General features: G+C 64.1%; 5 protein-coding genes across 5 annotated transcripts; 2 read left to right on the top strand and 3 right to left on the bottom strand.

Annotated features, from left to right (window-relative positions):
• The first annotated feature begins 704 nt into the window (after nt 1-704).
• On the top strand, nt 705-6998 carry ZBTB39 (zinc finger and BTB domain containing 39). The gene has a single exon (XM_050334585.1). The coding sequence runs from the start codon at nt 1619-1621 to the stop codon at nt 3920-3922; it is 2304 nt and encodes a 767-aa protein (XP_050190542.1). The 5' UTR covers nt 705-1618; the 3' UTR covers nt 3923-6998.
• A 467-nt stretch (nt 6999-7465) lies between these two features.
• Nucleotides 7466-11397, bottom strand: GPR182 (G protein-coupled receptor 182). Its single transcript, XM_050334551.1, has 2 exons — nt 10997-11397; nt 7466-10070 (listed from the first exon to the last, which is right to left on the bottom strand). The coding sequence occupies exon 2, from the start codon at nt 10061-10063 to the stop codon at nt 8969-8971; it is 1095 nt and encodes a 364-aa protein (XP_050190508.1). The 5' UTR covers nt 10064-10070; nt 10997-11397; the 3' UTR covers nt 7466-8968.
• Nucleotides 11398-12609: 1212 nt separating this feature from the next.
• Nucleotides 12610-14652, bottom strand: LOC126650094 (retinol dehydrogenase 16-like). Its single transcript, XM_050334562.1, has 4 exons — nt 13812-14652; nt 13422-13680; nt 12929-13092; nt 12610-12858 (listed from the first exon to the last, which is right to left on the bottom strand). The coding sequence occupies exons 1-4, from the start codon at nt 14650-14652 to the stop codon at nt 12629-12631; spliced, it is 1494 nt and encodes a 497-aa protein (XP_050190519.1). The 3' UTR covers nt 12610-12628.
• Nucleotides 14653-14705: 53 nt separating this feature from the next.
• LOC126650096 (retinol dehydrogenase 16-like) lies at nt 14706-16572 on the bottom strand. Its single transcript, XM_050334564.1, has 4 exons — nt 16195-16572; nt 15817-16075; nt 15248-15411; nt 14706-15093 (listed from the first exon to the last, which is right to left on the bottom strand). Exons 1-4 carry the CDS (start codon nt 16508-16510, stop codon nt 14876-14878), a joined length of 957 nt encoding a protein of 318 aa, XP_050190521.1. The 5' UTR covers nt 16511-16572; the 3' UTR covers nt 14706-14875.
• Nucleotides 16573-16728: 156 nt separating this feature from the next.
• Nucleotides 16729-20080, top strand: PRIM1 (DNA primase subunit 1). The gene is made up of 12 exons (XM_050334563.1): nt 16729-17248; nt 17562-17719; nt 17798-17904; nt 17985-18058; nt 18300-18436; nt 18707-18765; nt 18835-18945; nt 19024-19247; nt 19333-19402; nt 19485-19570; nt 19658-19756; nt 19839-20080. The coding sequence occupies exons 1-12, from the start codon at nt 17146-17148 to the stop codon at nt 19856-19858; spliced, it is 1248 nt and encodes a 415-aa protein (XP_050190520.1). The 5' UTR covers nt 16729-17145; the 3' UTR covers nt 19859-20080.
• The last annotated feature ends 146 nt before the right edge of the window (nt 20081-20226 follow it).

Here is a 20226-nt window from a genome sequence, read left to right as displayed (position 1 = left end):
GCCGGCACCGCGTTGGGGCATCCCACCGGGGATGGGGGCTGCGGGAAAGAGCCCGCGCGGATGGGGCTGCGGGGACGGATCCACGGGGATGGGGCTGCGGGAAAGAACCCGCGCGGATGGGACAGCAGGGACGTGTCCGTGGGGACGGCGGGGCTGGGTCCTCGTGCCTGTGGGCTGCAGCGACCTGTGCCTGCCCCGGAGCGCTCCGTGTCCGCGTCCCCCCGCCCGTGCCCGTGTCCCCCCGCGCGTGTCCGTGTCCCCTCCCCAGCCGGTGGCCGCGCGGGGTCCTCCCCGCCCCGCGGGGGCGCTGCGGGCGGCGGGTCCCGGAAGGCGGTGCGGGCCGGGGCGGGCGCGGGGCGGGTCGGCGCCTTTGTGTGAGCCGGGCCGGATGGTGCGGGGCGCCGGGCGGCAAGGAGCGACTCTCGCCCGCGGCCCCGGCCCCCCGCCGCCCCAGCACCGCGGACCCCGCGCCAACTCCCCGGGGCCTCCTGCCGTCCTCGTGGCTCCCCGGGGCCCTTTCTGCTGCCCCCCCACCGTGGCCCCGTGTTCCCCTCCCCTGGGCCCCCTGGGGTCCTCGCTGCCCCTCTCCTTCCTCCCTTTCCTCCTCGAGCAGCTCCGCGACTCCCCGTCCCCCTCCTGCCCGTCCGCGCCCCCCTTTCCGCTGCCCCCCGCGCCCCCATCCCTTCTCCCGCTCTTTTCCCCTCTGTCCCATCCCCTCCACAGGGATTCCCACGCCGCAGGAATTGTCCCTGGTGAGCGTTTGCCTTCCAGAGCCTTCCCCGGCCATCCTCGCCCTCCCCAGCTGCCGGCGGTTTTCCCCGGGGGAGGACGGTCCATCCTCAGCCCCTCTGACCTTCCCCTGGCTCTGGGGCAGGAGCAGCCCCGTCCCCTCCTGCCCCCTCCAAACTCCCGCTCTCTGCCGCCTTCCGGGCTCGCTGTTCCCCATCCCGGGAAGGAGGAGGCTGGGAATTAGGGATAGAGCTCCCTGGGTAAGTTTGTGGGGTCCCAAGAGCTGCCGGAGCATCCATGAGCAGGACAGGGGGTAGCAAAGTCAGCGGGACGAGCTGGAGGGACACACCCAGGTGGGAATGGCCGGTGCAGTGCCACAGGTGTGGTGGCAGCCAGGGAATCTGCACTGAGAGGTGCCACAGCAGAGGAGAAATCCCAGGAGAGCCCCCGAGGCTGGAACACAGAGGATCCGAGATGAGATCCCACCTGGGAACCGAGAGTCTCCGTGTGGGTGCAGGTGGGATCTGAAGTGCAGGAATGAAGTGGTGGTGGCTGGAGGAGATCCGGACAGGAATCTGACCGGTGTGTGGAGCCTGAGTGTCGTCCCTCTGGAGAGGAGCCTTGTCCCTGGCTCGGGAAGAGGGGAGATGGCTGGAACAGGCTCCAGCTGGGTCTCTGAGTCAGCAGGGTCTCCGTCCCTGCCCAAAGAGCAGCGGGACCTTCAGCTGCCTGGGGCAGAGTCAGTGGCTCTTTGTTTTGAGTTTGCCCCTTTGTGCATCTGCCCTTTCACTTCTTAAAAAGTCGGTCTGTGAGGTGACAAGGCAGGTTCAGTCCATTTCCAGCTGAGCAGCTGCTCTGTGGCTCATCCAGAAGGCGGAAAAGGGGAGGTATGACCAGAATGGTGTTACTTTGGTTGTTTAAGTGCTACCGTTTTTCTGCATTTCCCCTCTCCAGAGCCCCTTGCCCTGCCACTCCTGGCTGCCCAACAGCTCCTGCTCCCGCCGCCGATGAAGGTGTAAAGGCCAAGCTGACCGGGAGGAGGGACCCTCAAGCAGCTGCTAAGATGGGCATGAGGATCAAGCTGCACAGCACCAACCACCCCAACAACCTGCTGAAGGAACTCAACAAGTGCCGGCTCTCCGAGACCATGTGCGACGTCACCATCCTGGTGGGCTCCCGCTCCTTCGCTGCGCACAAGGCCGTGCTGGCCTGCGCCGCCGGCTACTTCCAGAACCTCTTCCTGAACACGGGGCTGGACGCTGCCAGGACCTACGTGGTGGACTTCATCACGCCGGCCAACTTCGAGAAGATCCTGAGCTTCGTGTACACCTCGGAGCTCTTCACGGACCTCATCAACGTGGGCGTCATCTACGAGGTGGCGGAGCGGCTGGGCATGGAGGACCTGCTGCAGGCCTGCCACTCCACCTTCCCCGACCTGGAGAGCTCGGCCATCCCCAGGCAGCCCTCCCTGTCCGTGGGGGAAGGCCGGGCAGGGCCGCTGAGCAGCACCTCCTCTGAGCAGAGCCACTCCTTGGGCGACCTCCGGAGCGGCGCCGAGCACTTCGGCCCCGAGCGGAATTACCTCCTGCACGGGGACGTGGCGGGCGCCTACAAGGAGGATGACAGGAATCCCGTGGGCGAAGCCAGCCAGGCTCTTCCCCTGATGCATCCACAGCAGCCTCCCAAGACGGAGCAGGGGCCGGATCCGGGGCAGTTCGCTCCGGCCGTGGGTCTGGGGGCCCAGCCCGGCGGGAATGTCGTGGCACAGACCACCGGCAGCTCCTGCCCCCAGTACAAGCCCCAGAGCAACGGCGACTACGGGAAGGGCGGCTTCTTCCCTGCTGATCCATCCCTGGATGTCTCCATGGGCAGCAACTCCTGCCCTAGCAACAGTGACCACTCCAAAGAGCAGGGATTCGAGCAGATGGATGAGCTCCAGCTGGAGGATCTGGGAGAGGCCGAGCTGCATTTTGAGGATGCTGGAGAAGAGCTGGGCCCGTCCGAGGAGGTGATTGAGCTGAGCGACGACAGCGAGGAGGAGCTGGCCTTCGAGAGCGACGGCCGGGACAGCAAGGCCATGCCCTGCCAGGTGTGCAAGAAGGTGCTGGAGCCCAACATCCAGCTGATCCGCCAGCACGCCAGGGACCACGTGGACCTGCTCACCGGGAACTGCAAGGTCTGCGAGACCCACTTCCAGGACCGCAACTCCAGGGTCACCCACGTCCTGTCCCACATCGGCATCTTCCTCTTCTCCTGCGACATGTGCGAGACCAAGTTCTTCACCCAGTGGCAGCTGACGCTGCACCGGCGGGACGGGGTCTTCGACAACAACGTCGTCGTCCACCCCAGCGACCCCCTGCCCGGGAAGGTGGCCGTGTTTGGGGGAGGGGGCAGCCCCGAGCTGGCCTGCGCTGCCTGCGGGAAGCCCCTGGCCAAAGATTTCCACACCGTCCGGAACCACCTCCTGGAGCACGTGAACCTGAAGAGCCAGACGTGCGGCGTGTGCGACCAGAGGCACCTGAGCCTCTGCAGCCTGATGTGGCACACCCTGTCCCACCTGGGCATCTCCGTCTTCTCCTGCTCCGTGTGCGCCAACAGCTTCGTGGACCGGCAGCTCCTGGAGAAGCACCTGGCCGTGCACCAGCACGTGGAGGAGGCTCTTTTCCAGTGCCACTTCTGCAGCCAGAGCTTCAAGCTGGAGGCGGCCTATCGGTACCACGTCAGCCAGCACAAGTGCGGCGGGAGCCTGGACATCCGGGCGGGATTCGGGGAGCGGCTGCAGCCGCAGGGGCTGCCCAAGAGGAAGCTGCCCGAGGAGTTCCTGAGCGAGGAGCTGGCGCTGCAGAGCCAGCCGGGCAACAGCAAGTACAGCTGCAAGGTGTGCGGGAAGAGGTTCGCCCACACCAGCGAGTTCAACTACCACCGGCGCATCCACACCGGCGAGAAGCCCTACCAGTGCAAGGTGTGCCACAAGTTCTTCCGCGGGCGCTCCACCATCAAGTGCCACCTGCGGACGCACTCGGGGGCCCTCATGTACCGCTGCACCGTGTGCGGGCACTACAGCTCCACGCTCAACCTCATGAGCAAGCACATAGGGGTGCACAAGGGCAGCCTGCCCCCGGACTTCACCATCGAGCAGACTTTCATGTACATCATCCATTCCAAAGAGGCCGAGAAGAACACGGATAGCTGATTGGGGGCGAGGCGGGAGGAGCGAGCGCTCGTTAAGGAAGCTGTGGAAGAAAAGAAAAAGTGTCGTTTCTTTTTATTTAATGGTCAGACATCATGGATGGAATTCTCCTTTTCGGTTTTTTTGGTTGGTTGGTTGGTTTGTTTGTTTTTATTTTTGGTTTTTTGTGCCTATTTAGGGCTTTTTTTTTAGATTGGTGGCGTTGTACAAGTTAACAGCACGTGAGGTACATCACTGTTTCAAGGAGTCTGTCGTGTTTACTTACCTCTGGTCCTGTTAGAGGCCATCGAGTTCTGTGTTTTTAGTATTTCTCACTAGTTTTTGAGTCTAGATTCTATTTTTTTGAGCCTTCTAGCCCACTCAACCAGGCTAACCCTGAGATTGTCCCACAAACTGATGCTGCTAAGATTTTCACACCTGACCTCAGTGGAGAGGGACAGAGCCAGAGCGGGTGCTGGACTCGAAGGAAAGGAACAAAAAAGAAAGAAGAAAGACAAGACATTCTGGGCACCCCTGGGGTTCTGCTGCTACTACCAGAAGATGGGCCAGGTGTGTCCTGGGATTGGCCGTCGCTGGCTCGCCAGGGAGCGGAGCAGGAAGCGTGTGAGTGTGCAGATGAGGAGGGGGATTCCTGGGTTCCCGTGGCTGTGCCACACTCGCTCGCGCCCTGAGGAGGAGATGGAGCGGCACAACCTCCCCGCAGAGCCCGAGCGGAGGCGGCTGCTCGAGCACAGGGATCTCTCAGAGGAGCCTCTGGGCTGGAGAGGGAGGGGAAGCAGGTCCGTGCTCCTGGCAGGTGATTGGTGGTGGCCATGGAGAGCTGCTGGAATCCCCTGGCTCTGCCGTGTGCCGGGGCTGCCGGGTGGGACGTGATGAAGCTGTTGCCTTAACTCCCTGGAAGGTACCTTGGAGGGCCCTCCTCCTGCTGAAGGGATCCTCCCTCCCCCGCCGTGGATCTCCACATCCCGGACGTGTCTGGTGGCAAACGTGCGCTGTTGGAGCCATGGGGGTTTGTTCCCGGAGCGGGAGCCGCAGCAGTGGCGGCTGCTGGGGACCTCAGCGTGGCCTCTCTGGCCACGTGCCAGGCACTGCTGGGCACAGGGGCTCTCCCGGACATGAGTTGGGCGTCCCTTGGCAGGGGGGGCTCTCCCAGCCCCGCGTTGGGCGATCCTGGGGGGGTCTCTGCTGGCCCCACCAGCGAGCTCAGCCCGTGCTGACAGTGTTTACACCAGGAAGGGTGGGAATTGGCTTTTTCCCATGTTATCCTGCTGCGGGGCAGAGGTGGGGAGGAACAGATAACTCCGAGCTCGGGCTGCCCTTCGGGAACTCATTCTACCTCACAAACAGGAAGCGCTCGGGGGCTCTCGGTGGTCGCAGATCGGCTCCCGCGCTTCTGTCAAGTTTTGCTGTTACTAAACTAAACTAAACTAGTGATTTGCAAACCCTGGGAAAACTCACCCTGCTGCCCCTCCCCTGGGAAGGGGCCCCCAGGAAGGGACGTCCCGCGGCGGGGGCTGGACGAGAGCTCGGAGCGCCCGGGGGTCGCTCCCCCCGCGCCGCCAGGGCCTTGGGCGAGTCCCTTCACCTCTTTGCCTCAGTTTCCTCATCTGTAAAATGAGGGTGGTACCTCCCCTGGTACCGACCTACCTCCGGGAGCGGGGGGTGCCTGGAGCCTGCGGTGGGAGGAGGGGGGCACAGGTCAGCCCAGGCTGGCCTGGCTGCTGCAGCTCTGGGTTCCCAGCTCCGGTGCCGCGGTGCCAGGTCTGGGATCGCTGCAGAGCCGTGTCCAGCTGAGCGTGGTCACGTTTTACAAAAAAAAAAGGATTGTTTTGGGAAAGCTTGGGGCTCTGGGAACTGGGGGAGCTGGTGGTGCTTCGATGGGGGCTCCTCTGAGCTGCTCTTTGGGTTCTGGGGTTTCTCTCATGGAATCATGGGATGGATGAGGCTGGAAGGGATCACTGGAGGTCACCCAGTCCCCTCCTGTGCTCACACAGGGTCCCCTCGAGATCAGGACTCAGGGCAGGGACAGGGATGGACACGGCCTGTGCTGCTCTGGAGGTGGCAATGAAGGATGTGAGGGACAGAGGAGGCTGGGAGAGCCTTGAGACCCTCCTGGAACGTTCCAGAAGCCGTGGTGAGCTTTGGGAAGGGTCGGGGCACAGCACCTGCAGCCCTGGATCTCAATAAGCTGTGAAGCAAAAGCCTTTTGTGCACATTAACCAAAAAGAGAAGCTTTGACACTGAAACACTTAAGGGGCACAACCAGCCCTGGGGGGAAAGCAGGAGCCAGCTCCCATCCCTGGAACTTCTGCTTGCCTGTGATACAGTGGATCATTCCCATGTGGAACATCCTGCAGCAGGGGACAGGGGGACAGGTCTGGACCTGCCTCTGCTCCTCCTCAGAGGGCTCAGAGACCTGAGTGCTCCCCTGGGAGGGTCCTGGTCCTGTGCAGGGGTGTCACCCCTGTGACTGCTGTCCCCTTGTCCAGCTGGGAGCTCCAGGTCCACGCTCAGCTCCGTGTTGGGAGCCTCAGGGCGGTTGCTCCGTGCTTGGTTCTGTTCCTGCTCCACCACTGTGGGCAAACCTGCTCCCTGCTGTCCCTGCTCCCCTCAGTGACCACAGGGACACCCACCTACCTCCCCTGGGCCAGCCTGAGGGGTTTGCCAAGTGCTTTGGGGTAGTTGAGGGGGATGCAGAGAGGAAATGCCGGGTCCTGAAGCCTCCCAGGGAGCTCTGACAGGGAATCCCCCTCCTGGGGCCTGCACCGAGCCCACCCCCAACACAGAGTTCCTTTTCCCCGTTCCCAACAGATCCAGGTCTCTCATCAGAGTGATGAAGCAGAAGAAAGAGCAAGGGTTGAATTTGCTGTCTAACCTTTTCGTTAAGTTAATCGTAGGTACTGACCTCCTGCTATTTAAGTGTTTACTATCTATTTGCTGTAAAGTTTTGTATATTTTGTAAACTCTGCCCCCCCCCAAATCGTAGATGTCTAAAATCGTTGTACATCGGGTTCTTTTCTACTCCATTGTTCAGCACAAAGTGTGGTTTTTATTTAGAATAATAAAAACGGAAAACGTTGACCTCTTGTAGCTGCCTCTTTGTGGAACCTGTTCCTCCCCGTGTGCATCCTCGGGAATGCCTGGGAAGCACGTGAGGCCATCCCCGTGTCCTGCTCCCCTGCTGTGCTCAGCAGGATTCCTGGGGCAGGTCCAGGGCTCTTCCTGGTGGCTTCCAGCACTGGGAGTGGCACAGGGCAAGGGGTCGTGGCATTCCCGTGGGATGGGGAGGGAGGAGGGGGGGCTGCAGCAGCAGGGTGGGAGCAGAGCCCCCCCCCCATCGGGGAATCCCAGGGTTTGTGTGCCTGGATGAGCCATGAGTGGTCTGGGGGGTAAAGCAGCCCGTGTGTCCCACAGGAGGCTTTGCAGGGAGGCCGAGGGAGTCGCTGGGGGCCAGCCTGGGTCACCACCTGGGGCTGGGGGGTGGGTTATTAAGGGCCACTCTGGCCCTGAGATCTATGGACAAAGTTGCAGATAAATTAAGAGAGTTAAAAATAAAGTTTAATGGGTCAAATACCAAATTTTACACGTTGGTGTAAGTTGAATATATTGTTGCCCTGGTCATGTCACACATCAGGTTGGTTTGTTGCTGTGTATTTGCCCTCCATTTCTTCACTGGAAGGGGCAGGGAACTGGCAATGAGAAGCCCAGGGAGGATTCAGGGATGAAGGTGGTGGGGTCCTGCGGGTGAAGACCCCCAAGTTCATCCTCAGCCCGGGGCAGTAACAGAATTAAGGAAGGGAACAGCCTGAGCTGCTGCCCTGGACAGGGCATTGCTGTGGTGAGGGGCCGGTGCCTTCCCAGTGTTCCCGTGTAAGACCCTCAGTGCTGGTGTCCCTGGGGGATGAAGGAATGTCCCTGCAGAAGGAACCTGGTGGTATTTATGGATTTACCCCATTGCAGGACCCCTGGAACTGGCAGAGTCAGTGAGCCCCGTGATAACCCCACATCCGTGTTAACTGCCGGTCCTGGGCTTCTCCCAGAACATCCTGCTCCCCCCTCCTCCCCGTGCCACCAGCATCCTGCCCCCAGAACTGCTTATGCTCTGCTTTTTCACGTGCTTCTCAAGCAGCTCAAGGCCTTTGGTAGATTTATGGACCCCGGAGCCTGTCGCTCTGTCACCCCCCCCCGCCGAGGGCTCGACCCGCAGCACGTGACAGGTCAGACTCCAGAGGAGGATGAACTTTCTCTGATGCTGCAGTTCCTTGCACAGCACAGGCCCAGCCCTCTCTCCAGCTCCGAGGATTTCTGCACGTGTCCACACTGCCACGGGGACTTGGATGGGAGGGGAAGGGCTGCTGCTGGAGCCTCTTGGGATGTTGAGAAATGCACCCAGGGACCTTAAATACCAGTAAGGGAACGCTCCAGAGGAGGCTGGATTAACGGGATGGGAGACCCAAACCCAGCTCCCAGCCCTTAGTCTGGAGCAGCCCTGCCTGGTCAAACCCAGTTTAACCAGCACTGATCGAGCTGCTGATCTCGAATCCCAATTGCTCCTCCCCTCGTCCCAGCTCAGCTCTGTGCCCTGCTCAGCCCCCACGGCTGCCTCGCCTTCATCTCTCCACGATCACGCTCTGGACGTTGCTGGGGGCGAGGAGGGAGCTTTGTGTTCCAAAGGGGTGATTCCCTCCCTCCTGCTTGGGGTGTCAGGGACAGTCTGGGGGCACAGGGGACAAATCCCAGGGGCGGGGTTGTGTTGGACCCTGAGTGGAGCAACTCACTACTTTATTACTGCCAAGATTTTGTTTGGGGAACAGGGAATCTCTCTTTCTCTGACTCTTTCTTCAGCTAAATAGATCTGACACAGCAGCACTCCAGAGGAAAGATGTCTGTAGCTCCTGCACCACCTCCCCTCGTGCCTGGCACCCTGCCCTGCCTGGCCAAGAGAGGCTGTGCCAAAGCAAAGTGTCTCCTCATCACCAGGAAAACCGATCCCAGTGTCCCCAGGGAGCCGCTGCTGCCGCCACGGGGGGTGGGAGAGTCCGGCCCCGCTTAGTTGGGGGGGTGGTTGTCCTTTGAGATGACTATGGAGTGCTGTGTGGTGGAGGAGGAGTTGCCAGCGCCCTTCTGGGCGCCGTGGTCCTTGGGGATGTACCTGACCACGGCGGAGATGAGCTTGCTGCGGAAGTTCTTGCTCAGGAAGTTGTAGAGGACGGGGTTGATGACGCAGTGCAGCATGGTGAAGCAGTCTATGATGTCGTAGAAGAAGTAGAGGAGGTGGGCGAAGGTGCAGTTGAGGATGATGTGGTTGCCGTCGAGGGTGAGCAGCGTCAGCACGACGTGGAAGGGCAGCCAGCTGACGAGGAAGACCGCGGTGTAGGCGTAGATGAGCAGGCAGTGCTTCCGGCTCTCCGGCTTGGTGCGCCTGAGGAACCGGGCGGTCAGCACGTTGAAGACGGCGATGATGGGGAAGGGCACGAGGAAGCCGACGGTGGTGGTGGCCAAGCTGACCCCCAGCGCCCACTCGTCGTAGGTCTCGAAGGGGGCCATGAAGATGCAGATGGGCTCCCCGGTGTTGACCAGCTGCATGTGGACGACCTCCAGGATCGGGATGGACGCGGCCAGGACCCAGCTGCAGGCGCAGGCCACGCGGCGCGCGCGGTGCTGGTGCCGGCGCCAGAAGAGGGAGGAGCTGGTCAGGGACACGTAGCGATCCACGCTCAGGCAGGTGAGGAAGAAGATGCTGGCGTACATGTTGGCGAAGTAGAAGTAGTGGGTGAAGCGGCAGAGGAAGCTGCCCCAGAGCCAGGTGTAGTCCAGCATCACCTCCAGCATCCAGATGGGCAGCGAGAGCATCACCCCCAGGTCAGCGATGGCCATGTTGATGATGTAGAGGTTGACCAAGCTCTTGTTGCCCCGTGTCTGCCAGTTGACCCAGATGACAAGGAGGTTCTCCACCAAGCCCACCACGAAGATGACGAGGTAAAGGATGAAAAGGATCACCCGCTTGATGTTCTCGTCCAGGCTGAACTCGCAGTAGGTGTAGGTGTGGTTCAGGAGGTGGAACAGCTCGGACCAGTTGTGGTAGTCCCCATACTCACTCGGGACAGTGTGTGTCTCAGTGGGGGTCGTGGTCATCTCAGCCATCCTGGTGCTGCAGGGAAAGGGAGAACACTGAGAACACACAGAACTCGGTCCTTGCATGGGGCTCAGACCCTTCCAGGGGGCTTTAACCCGACTTTTAGTCCTATGGTGACTCCCTACATCAACCCTCAAAAGGTGCCATGTCTGCCCAGGTGATCCCCTCACGTCCCAGACTAAATGCCAGGCACAGACATCAGCCCCATTGGTGGCTGCCCCTGTCCCACAGCCTGGCCCGGGGCATGGGCAGCTGCCCAGGACACTGAACACACCGGTGGCTGTGGTCCAGACCCCACTCCAGCAGGAAAGGCCCCATTCCCCTCCTGAGCCCTCGGAGTGTGGTCTCTCACCGGCTCTGCCCGTCCAGCAGCTGCTTTGCCGGGAGCTGTCGGGACTTCCAAGTAGGTGACAAAATTATAAAGTTAAGGGAAATGCAGTTGACCTCAACATCCTTTTGCTGCCTCAAGTGACATCTCTGATCCCAGAACAGCTGCATCAGCACGGCAAAGATGCCACAGAACCCATCCAGCCCTGGAGCACCAGAAGAGCTCAGGACCAGCCGTTCCCTCGGGAAAGCCGGAGGAGCGTGCTGGGCTGCCGGGGTGTTCCTGTGGAACTTGGACCCTGGGGAGTCAGGAGTGCCACAGCCGAGTGTCCCCCAGCATGGTGGCACCCCTGTGGCAATGGGCTGACACCCACCCACTCCCAAAACCTCCAGTGGAGAGGCTGGACATGCCCTTCCCCACCTCCCACCTCCCACCCTCCCCACACTGCAGGTCCCGAGAGACCCGTGGGACTGGGGAGAGGTGGATGGGAGAGGGGACACACGGACAGAAAAAGGGACAGAGGGATGGGAGAGGGGGCAGGGGGATGGGAGAGTGAACAGGAGGACAGGAGAAGGGACAGACAGACACAGGGGAGAGGGACAGCTCTGCTCACCGGCGGCAGAGCGAGGGCTGTGCAGGGGCTGCTCGGGAGCTCAGGGATCCTCTCGGCTCAGCGGCTCTCGCGCCTCTGGAGAGCGGAGCTCGGGGTGGGCTTGGCGGCCACTTCCCGGCAGGAAATGACCGTCGTGGTCCAACATCCTGAGACAGCCCAGCCTGGGTGACATTTGACTGGATTTCCAGCCCCAGGGCTCGGCTCCCTTTTGATTTGGCCGCAGGGCTGGGCACAGGGAGGCCCTGGGCAGGTGTCGGGGTGGAAGCCGCAGGTGCCGGGGCGTGCAGTTGAGGTCCCCGAGGATTCTGCAGGGTCCCCTCCACGATGTCCCTGCTGGGCTCGGGGGCTGGATCCTGCCTGGGTCCTGCTGTAGGGAAAATGCATCCTCTGGGATGGGCTCTTCCAGGCCAGGTGCTACCCTGGCACTGGGAATGCCTGCAAGGATGGGCTGTGGGACAGGTGCCACCGACTGTCCCCAGTGCCACCACGATACCGAGGCGAGCTCAGGGCTTCATCTGGCAGGAAAGGGGCTGAAAGCTGAACTCTCTGCCCAGGCAGCACTGCAGCAGGAGCCAATGGTAGATGGATGTCACCACAGAAGCACCTCTGGCCGGGGCAGCAATTAATCATGGAGCTGTGATTGCCCTGCAGTCTGGCAGGGGAAGGGAGGGGGCTCGAGCCTTGCCCTGGTGCTGGGGAGGGGGCTGATAGGCAGAAAATTTTGCATCGAGCTGCAAGTCCTGTGAAACAATTGCAGGAAATCTCCTTTTTCGAGTGCAGACAAGACTTTGGGATGAACAATCGGCTCGGAAGGAAGGCATGGCCGGAGCGGGGAAGCACGAGGGCACTGATAAGTCGGGTCTCGCAACAACAAGCCCAGCCTGGTGACCCCGTGTGCAGGTACTGGCTCTGGCAGGGCCCAGGGTCCAGTTTCCAAACAGGAACTTGGCAGCTTCGTGCTCACCCTGGGCACATTTTGGCTCGGCTGAGGCCACCAGGGTGGTGAGGAGCCGCTCTGCCACTGACGGGCTGGGGGTCTTTGCCCCCTTCTCCATCAGAGAGGGAAGGCATGCTGTGCTGGTTCTATTTCAGAGGGAATTTCCACACAGAACTCCTGGACTGAGAAGGACCAGGATGCTGCCAGAGGGATGGGATGTGAGCACAGGTGTCCCGGGGCAGGTGCAGCCAAGGCCGCAGTGCCACCTCCCAGGAGCTCATCGCGCTGACCCCAGGCCCTGGGGACACCCAGACCATGACGTGTGGGGGCTGCTGTTAACACTGCTCTAGTGCCCGACCTCAGGGACCTGCCCCCCAGCTACCCATCGCTAATCTGCCCTTAATTAGCGGGATGAGTGACGCAGGGATCACCACCCACGTGCCCAGGGGAGGGATGAACACCCTGCCTTTCCCAGCACGTTCCCTGCCGGCTGAGCCGGGACATCCCTGGGTTCGTGGCTGCTCTGGGCACAGGCAGCAAACGGGGTCCTGCCGGGGGGAGTCACCCAGCACCGTGGCCAGGGGGCCATTGGACACCTCAGAGGCACCACGAGCAGCCCCAGCGTTGCACCAGATTTATTGAGCACCATCCTGGAGGCACAGGAGCGGGCGCCGTGTCCGTGTCCCGCTCCGTTCTCAGGGGCGTGCGGGGGTCCCACGGGCCGGGGCGGGCAGCAGGAGGCCCAGGAGGGTGTCGGACAGCCAGGCCGGGCAGTAGCTGAGCGGCAGGAAGAGCAGCCGGGCGTCCCAGCCCGCGGCGTAGCGGCTGCGGGGGCAGCGGGACAGCAGCGCGTGGGTCATGGCGTCGGTGACGGGGGACAGGCGGGAGCTGCTCAGGCGGTGCACGAGGACGGCGCTCCTGGCAACTGGGTGGGCAGAGCGGGGTCAGCCTGGTGACACTGGGGTCACCGGGGGTTATGGTGGGGATGGACTCACATCTGTCGGGGTACTGGGGGCCGTAGGCTGCCCGGGCCTCTGCCGGGAGCCGCTCCCAGAGGCGCGTGAAGTCCTTCACCAGCTGCACGGGGTCGAGCATCGCCGTCCGGAAGCCACCGGGCTCGATGATGGAGACCTGCACCCCGAAGAGACGCATCTCCCGCCTGCCCGAGGTGGGGACGTGAGCCAGAGCTGTCCCGAGCTGGGCAAGGGCTGGGGGAGCGAGGGGGAGCCCGTGACCCCCCACCAGGCACCCCAACGTGAGCACAGAGGAGCCTTGTCCTTGCTCAAGAGTCCCTCGAAACCCTTCACCTGATTGCACAACTGTGGCTCCTGCTGTGCCCAAGTTCCCACCCCGTGGCCCGGTCAGGCTTTCACAAGGTCTGGGGGAAGGATGGAACCGAGAGCCACCCTAAACCCTCTGTGGGGCAGTGAGGCAGAGCAGGGGCTGCTGGGCCAGCACAGGGAAGCACCGGGGCCACCAGTGCTGTACCTGAGGCTGTCAGAGAAGGCCTCCACACCGAACTTGGAGATGCAGTACCCGCCGCCGAAGAAGGAGACGCGGCCCATCACGCTGGCCACGTTGACCACGCGGCCCCGCGCCCGCCGCAGCAGCGGCAGCAGGCTCAGCGTCACCTCCACCAGCCCCACCAGGTTGACATCCAGCACCTTCATGAAGTCATCCTTGGTCAGCCACTCGTTCGGGCCAATGGGGGTCCCAAGCCCTGCGTTGTTCACCAGCCCCCAGAGCCCTGCAGAAGGGAGGGGATGAGCTGGGGCTGTGCCACAGCCTCACGCCCAGCCCTGGCTGGGCCAGCACAGCTGGGTGAGGGTCTGGTGGGGTGACAGTGGGGGTGACAATGGGGTGTCTGTCCCATCCTACCTCGGTCACCCACGCGCTCCCGCACCCAGGCTGTGGCAGCAGCGATGCTCTGGCTGGAGGTGACGTCCAGCAGGACGGTCTGGAGGCGCGGTGAGGCGGCCGCCCGCAGCCGCGCCGCCCCGGCCTCGCTCAGGCAGGCGGCCAGGACCCGCAGCCCGCGCCCGTCCAGCTGCCGCGCCAGCAAGTTCCCGAAGCCGCTGTCGCAGCCCGTGATCAGCACGTGCTTCTCCCAGAGCCCCGGCACCGTCTGCCGCTCCCGGTGCCAGCGCCGCAGCAGGAGCAGCCCCGCCAGCACCAGCACCACGCACAGCCACATCCTCGGCAGCGGCACCGCTCGGTGACAGCCTGGGCCGGCGGCGCTCAGGCCGTTTATGTAGAGCCAGGATTGCGGCAGAACCCGGGGCGAATTCTGCCTTCCTGGTTTGCAATTCCCAGCTCTGCCTTGCACCATTCCCTGCCCCTGAGGCTCTGCTGTGCCCTCAGCAGGTGAATGCCACTCTCCCCCAGAGCTGGATTTAGTGCCACCCTCCAGCACCAGCCTTGGATCTTTCCCTCTTGCCCGGCCTTGTCCCCCACCATGGCAGTGGAGTGGGGCAGCCCCCACTGAGGAGTTCTGCAGGAGAAGGAGGAGGAGGAGGAGGAAGACGCTATTAGAGGCTTCCCAGCCCAGTGCCCAGAGGCAAATCTGCCCAGGTTGGAAGAAGCGTGGGTTTGATTTGTGCATGTTAATCCCTGGAGTGCCACTCTGGACAAGTCCAGCTGGGGCACCCCCGGTAGGGTCCAAACCCTGTGTGGAGCACAGGGGGAAGAGCCAGAGCCCCCGGGAGCCCCCATGACACATCCTCGGTGCCACAGCCTGAGGGTGACATCACACTGTGCCAGGAGGGCGTGTGTGGGGGTCTTTATTCAGGACAAACCTATCTGTAGGCAGGGAACAACCTTAGGGACCTCAGCGTGGCATTGGTTGAGGGCGATGCCAGATCCCACCTCGCACCGTCAGATCCCACCGCACGTCACCAGGCCCCGGCTCAGGCATGGCAGTGCCTCAGCCTGGCACCCCTGCCTTAGGCTTTCCCCACGGCTTTGGGGTAGAACTGGGAGAACACGGCGTCCGTGAGGGCTGAGGGCAGGTAGCTGAGGGGGATGTAGAGCAGCTTGGCGTCCCAGCCGGCGGAGTATCGGGCACGGGGGTGGAGGCTGGTCAGCGCGTGCTCCATGCAGTTGGTGACCTGAGACAGGTCGGTGCTGTAGCCCTTCTGCATCACCTTCAGTGATGCCACAACTGCAGAGGCAGAAAATGTCACTGAGACCCTGGAGCCAAGCAGCTCGGTGGGGTGTGGGGGTGGTGGGACCCCCGTGGGACCCCCCTGATTCTGGGGCTATGACTCGTGCCAGGAGAGAAACGGCATCACTCAGCCTTTGGGAGAGGTACTCACACTGCTTCAAGTAACTCTCCCCGTAACTCATTTTGATTTCCTCCGGAAGCTTCTCCCAGGCGGAAAGAAAATTCCTCTCCAGGTTCTCGACGTTGGTGATCATGGTTTTGAAGTAGCCCGGCTCGATCACACTGACCTTCACCCCGAAGTTGCGCATCTCGAGCCTGCAAGGGATGGAGTGCCGTGGGACGCGGGAGCAGCACCGGAACGTGGCCACGGCTGCCTCTCCCACGGGGTGCATGGCAGCCTCGTGCCAGAGGAGCAGAGCACGACCTGAGCATGACCTGGCTGAGGCAGAGCGTGAGCAAACATGTGCCACATCTGGGTGGGCTGGGCTGGGGACAAAGCAAAGCTCAGGACCGCAGGGCCGCGTCCCAACAGATCCCAGGCGGGGGCAAGGTCCGACAGGGAGGCTCCATGCCAGGACAGGCGTTGTTGACACTGCAGCAGCAGCTACAACCACTCGACCTGTGCTCGGCCGTGGTGGCGCAGATGGGGACTGAGAGCTGTGTCAGGCAAAGTCCAGAGAAACAAATTGGGAAACCAGCGTGGTGCTGAGCCACGCTCACCTGAGGCTGTCAGAGAAGGCCTCCACACCGAACTTGGAGATGCAGTACCCGCCACCGAAGAAGGAGACGCGGCCCATCACGCTGGACACGTTGACCACGCGGCCCCGCGCCCGCCGCAGCAGCGGCAGCAGGCTCAGCGTCACCTCCACCAGCCCCACCAGGTTGACATCCAGCACCTTCATGAAGTCATCCTTGGTCAGCCACTCGTTCGGGGCGGTGGGGATGGCGATCCCTGCGTTGTTCACCAGCCCCCAGAGCCCTGCAGAGGGGAGGGGATGAGCTGGGGCTGTGCCACAGCCTCACGCCCAGCCCTGGCTGGGCCAGCACAGCTGGCTGGGGGTCTGACGGGGTGACAATGGGGTGTCTGTCCCATCCTACCTCGGTCACCCACGCGCTCCCGCACCCAGGCTGTGGCAGCAGCGATGCTCTGGCTGGAGGTGACGTCCAGCAGGACGGTCTGGAGGCGCGGTGAGGTGGCCGCCCGCAGCCGCGCCGCCCCGGCCTCGCTCAGGCAGGCGGCCAGGACCCGCAGCCCGCGCCCGTCCAGCTGCCGCGCCAGCAAGTTCCCGAAGCCGCTGTCGCAGCCCGTGATCAGCACGTGCTTCTCCCAGAGCCCCGGCACCGTCTGCCGCTCCCGGTGCCAGCGCCGCAGCAGGAGCAGCCCCGCCAGCACCAGCGCCACGCACAGCCACATCCTCGGCAGCGGCACCGGTAGCGGCACCGGGATGCGGGCTGCGAAGGGGACCGGCTCGTCCCGACCTTGGCCGTGCCTGCGCGCCGCTGTTAATGATTAATTAGTGGAGCCCCCGGGACAAGGATCGCGTAGCGGCCGCGGAGCCTCCCGGCAGAGGCGGGGGCGGCTCCGCCCCGTCCCCCCGTCCCTCCCCGGGCTCGTCCCGGTGCTGCCGCCTGGAGCCCGCCGAGCCGCGGGCTCTGCCCCGGTCTGTGTCCCGGTCCCGGGGCTGCGCTGCGGCCGCTGCTGCGGGGAATCCTTAACGGGAGCGGGGCAGCGCCCGGGGGGCTCCCGCACCGCTGCGCTGCCGCCCTGGGACCCCCCGGGCACCGGGACACCCCAGACACCCCCGGGACACCCCCAGACACCCCCGGGACACCCCCAGACACCCCCGGGACACCCGTCCCGGCATCCAGCCGGACCCGGCGCGTCCCCGGGACATCTCTGGACCCCGGGCCACCCCGGTCATCCCCGGACTTCATCGCGCCGGGATCGCCCCGCAGCATCCCCGGGACTCCCCCGGTGCCTCGTCCCGCCCCCGGGGCCGGACTACATCTCCCGGCGGGCCCCGGGCCCTCCCGCGCTCCGCTCCCGCCATGGCGCCCTTCGAGCCCGCGGCGCTGCCCGAGCTGCTCCCGGTGTTCTACCGGCGGCTCTTCCCGCACGGCCCCTACGGCCGCTGGCTCGGCTACGGCGGCGGTGAGAGCGGGGGGGGCGCCGGTGCGGGATGGGGGGCACCGGGATGGGATAGGAGGCACCGGGATGGGATGGGGGGCACCGGGATGGGATGGGGGTCATCGGGATGGGATGGGAGGCACCGGGATGGGATGGGGGGCACCGGGATGGGATGGGGGGCATCGGTGCGGGATGGGGGGCACCGGGATGGGATGGGGGCACCGATGCTGGGCGGGAGGCACCAATACGGGATGGGGGGCACCGATGCCGGATGGGGGCATCGGTACCGTGCTGAGGGCATTGTCACTCCCCCCCGACCCTCCCCGCGCCCCCGCAGTGGTGAAGAACTACTTCCAGCTGCGGGAATTCTCCTTCACGCTGCGGGACGACGTGTACGTGCGGTTCCAGTCCTTCAGCAGCCCCCAGGAGCTGGAGCGGGAGCTGCAGAAGATCAACCCCTACAAGATCGACATCGGGGCCGTCTACTCCGTCCGGGTGAGTGAGCCCCGGGCACCGTGCTGGGGGGTCCGTGGGGGTCCCTGACTCACTGAGCCCGCCCTGTCCCTCCTGCAGCCCAGCCAGCACAACACGGTGCGCTTGGGGACCTTCCAGCCGCAGGAGAAGGAGCTGGTCTTCGACATCGACATGACAGACTATGACGACGTGCGGACGTGCTGCAGGTTCCTGGGGGGGAATTCTGGGCTGGGAAGGGGCCTGGGGGTGTGGGGAGGCCGCCTGACCCGTCACACTCTGCCCCCAGCTCAGCCGATATCTGCTCCAAGTGCTGGACGCTGATGACCATCGCCGTCCGCGTCATCGACCGCGCGCTCACGGGTGAGGGTCTGGGGGGCACCCGTGGACCCCTGTGCACGTCCAGGGGACACACGTGGGCCCCTGTGCACATGCAGACCACGCTCTGCCCCACGGTGATGCCCAGACCTCAAAGAAGGGCCGGGGTGGAGCTCTGGCGGGGCTGGGGACGCGCCGGTGCCCGGTGGGTTTGTGGCACTGCCGGCTTTGGGTGGTTGCCACAGCCCATCCCAGTGTGCCCCCAAACCTGTCTGTTCCCCTGCAGAGGACCTGGGCGTGAGGCATCGCCTGTGGGTGTACTCGGGCCGGAGGGGTGTCCACTGCTGGGTGTGCGACGACGCGGTGAGGAAATGGTCCCCAGCGCTGCGGGCGGCCACCGTGGAGTACCTGACCCTGGTGAAAGTGGGTGTGTGGGGGTCTGGGATGCCCTGACCCTGGTGAAGGTGGGTGTGTGGGGGCCTGGGATGCCCCTGACCCTGGTGAAGGTGGGTGTGTGGGGGTCTGGGATGCCCTGACCCTGGTGAAGGTGGGTGTGTGGGGGTCTGGGCACCCCTGACCCTGGTGAAGGTGGGTGTGTGGGGGTCTGGGCACCCCTGACCCCGCTGACAGTGGGTGCACAGGGGTCCAGGCACCCCTGCCCCGCCCCCGGGCTGAGCACTGCTGTCCCCGCAGGGCGGAGCAGAGACGGTGAAGAAGGTGAACCTCTCCTACCCCGTGCACCCCTTCATCAGGTGGGTGGGGACCCCCTGGCCCGGCCCCGCAGCCCCCGGCGGGCTCTGAGCCCGTCCTGCTCCCCGCAGGCGCTCGGTGGCCGTGGTGGAGGAGTACTTCGAGGAGTACGCGCTGGCGGGGCAGGACATCCTGGGCAGCCCCGAGCGGTGGGACAAGGTGCTGGCCCTGGTGCCGGAGGATATCCTTGCTTGTGGGGCCTTAAGGGGGGGGTCTCTGGGGGGTCTGCGGGGTCCGGGTGAGCCTTGACGGGCGGCACAGCACCGCGAGGCGCTGCGGGCCGAGTTCCCGCGCAAGAAGGACTCGGCGCAGCGCTGGGAGCTGCTGCGGGGCTGCATGGAGCGCACGCGGGGCCGCGGCGCCGCGCCCTGCTACGCCGACTGGGAGATCATGCTGCAGTTCTGCTTCCCCCGCCTCGACATCAACGTCAGCAAGGGCCTGGGACACCTGCTCAAGAGCCCCTTCAGCGTCCACCCCAGGACGGGTGGGTGTGGGGCGGGACCCCCGCGGCGGGACCCCTGGGGCGGCCCCCCGGTGACCCCCCCCGTGTCTGTCTCTCCGTCCCCAAGGCCGCGTTTCGGTGCCGCTGGACCTGCAGACGCTGGACCAGTTTGACCCGTTCGCCGTCCCCACCATCACGTGCGTGAGCGGGGGCGGCGGCGCCGGGGGCGGGGTCCTGGCAGCGCCGCAGCCCCGAAACCTCGGCCCGGTTGCCCCCCAGGTCCCTGTGCCACGAGCTGGACACGGCTGGCAGCGATGGGGAGCAGGAGGACGGCGGGGAGACGGAGCCCAAGCGGCGGGCGAGGGGTGAGGGGGGTCTGGGTGGGGGTGAGGGTGAGCAGGGTTGGGGTGGGGGGGGTTCCCAGCACCCCTTCTCACTCCCCCAACCCCCAGACTACAAGAGGACGAGCCTGGCTCCCTACGTGAGGGTCTTCGAGCAGTTCGTGGAGGGCATGGAGAGCGCCCGGCGGGGGGAGCGGCTGCGCCGGAGCGGTGGGTGCCGGCCTGGGGGAGACCCCCTGGCTCTGAGAAATGGCTCTTTTTCTGCAAAATCTCCTGTTCCTCCTCTTGGCAGACCTTCAAGGAGACTTCTGAGGCCTTGCTGCCAGGGGTCCTGGATGCAGGGATGGCGAGGGACCGATGGACTTTGTCACCTCTGTGCTTGTCATTGTCACCTCCGCTACCCATGGGGGTCCTGGTGCCTTGGAGCAGCCGACCTGCACCCGCTCCCTGTTTCTCACTCACAGCCCCTTCCACTTTTTGTACTCTTTTGTACCTTTTCTACAAAAAAACCATTAAACCTTTCTGGTCACCCTTGTGCTGTGCCCGAGGTGGGTGGGGGTCTGTGTGTGGGGTCTGTGTGTGGGGTCTCTCTGGGGTCTGTGTGTGTGGGGTCTGTGTGTGGGGTCTGTGTGTGGGGTCTCTCTGGGGTCTGTGTGTGGGGTCTATGTGTGGGGTCTGTC

This window comes from Myiozetetes cayanensis, unplaced genomic scaffold (genome assembly GCF_022539395.1).
Source record: "Myiozetetes cayanensis isolate MyiCay16 unplaced genomic scaffold, myiCay2020 scf55, whole genome shotgun sequence".
NCBI classification, from domain to species: domain Eukaryota; kingdom Metazoa; phylum Chordata; class Aves; order Passeriformes; family Tyrannidae; genus Myiozetetes; species Myiozetetes cayanensis.
The sequence above is the reverse complement of the archived record's forward strand: the minus strand, read 5'-3'. Positions and strand labels throughout refer to the sequence as shown.

What these genes read in the sequence shown, in the direction of transcription:
- ZBTB39 (XM_050334585.1), top strand. Translation starts at nt 1,619, where the DNA reads ATGACCAGAATGGTGTTACTTTGGTTGTTTAAGTGCTACCGTTTTTCT.
- GPR182 (XM_050334551.1), bottom strand. Translation starts at nt 10,063, where the DNA reads ATGGCTGAGATGACCACGACCCCCACTGAGACACACACTGTCCCGAGT.
- LOC126650094 (XM_050334562.1), bottom strand. Translation starts at nt 14,652, where the DNA reads ATGTGTCATGGGGGCTCCCGGGGGCTCTGGCTCTTCCCCCTGTGCTCC. An exon ending in GGAGCGCGTGGGTGACCGAG is followed by an intron (nt 13,681 to 13,811) that starts GTAGGATGGGAC and finishes TCCCTTCTGCAG; the next exon opens with GGCTCTGGGGGCTGGTGAAC. An exon ending in GCCTTCTCTGACAGCCTCAG is followed by an intron (nt 13,093 to 13,421) that starts GTACAGCACTGG and finishes CACCTCGGGCAG; the next exon opens with GCGGGAGATGCGTCTCTTCG.
- LOC126650096 (XM_050334564.1), bottom strand. Translation starts at nt 16,510, where the DNA reads ATGTGGCTGTGCGTGGCGCTGGTGCTGGCGGGGCTGCTCCTGCTGCGG. An exon ending in GGAGCGCGTGGGTGACCGAG is followed by an intron (nt 16,076 to 16,194) that starts GTAGGATGGGAC and finishes TCCCCTCTGCAG; the next exon opens with GGCTCTGGGGGCTGGTGAAC. An exon ending in GGAGAGTTACTTGAAGCAGT is followed by an intron (nt 15,094 to 15,247) that starts GTGAGTACCTCT and finishes CTGCCTCTGCAG; the next exon opens with TTGTGGCATCACTGAAGGTG.
- PRIM1 (XM_050334563.1), top strand. Translation starts at nt 17,146, where the DNA reads ATGGCGCCCTTCGAGCCCGCGGCGCTGCCCGAGCTGCTCCCGGTGTTC. An exon ending in GGGCCGTCTACTCCGTCCGG is followed by an intron (nt 17,720 to 17,797) that starts GTGAGTGAGCCC and finishes TCCCTCCTGCAG; the next exon opens with CCCAGCCAGCACAACACGGT. An exon ending in CATCGACCGCGCGCTCACGG is followed by an intron (nt 18,059 to 18,299) that starts GTGAGGGTCTGG and finishes GTTCCCCTGCAG; the next exon opens with AGGACCTGGGCGTGAGGCAT.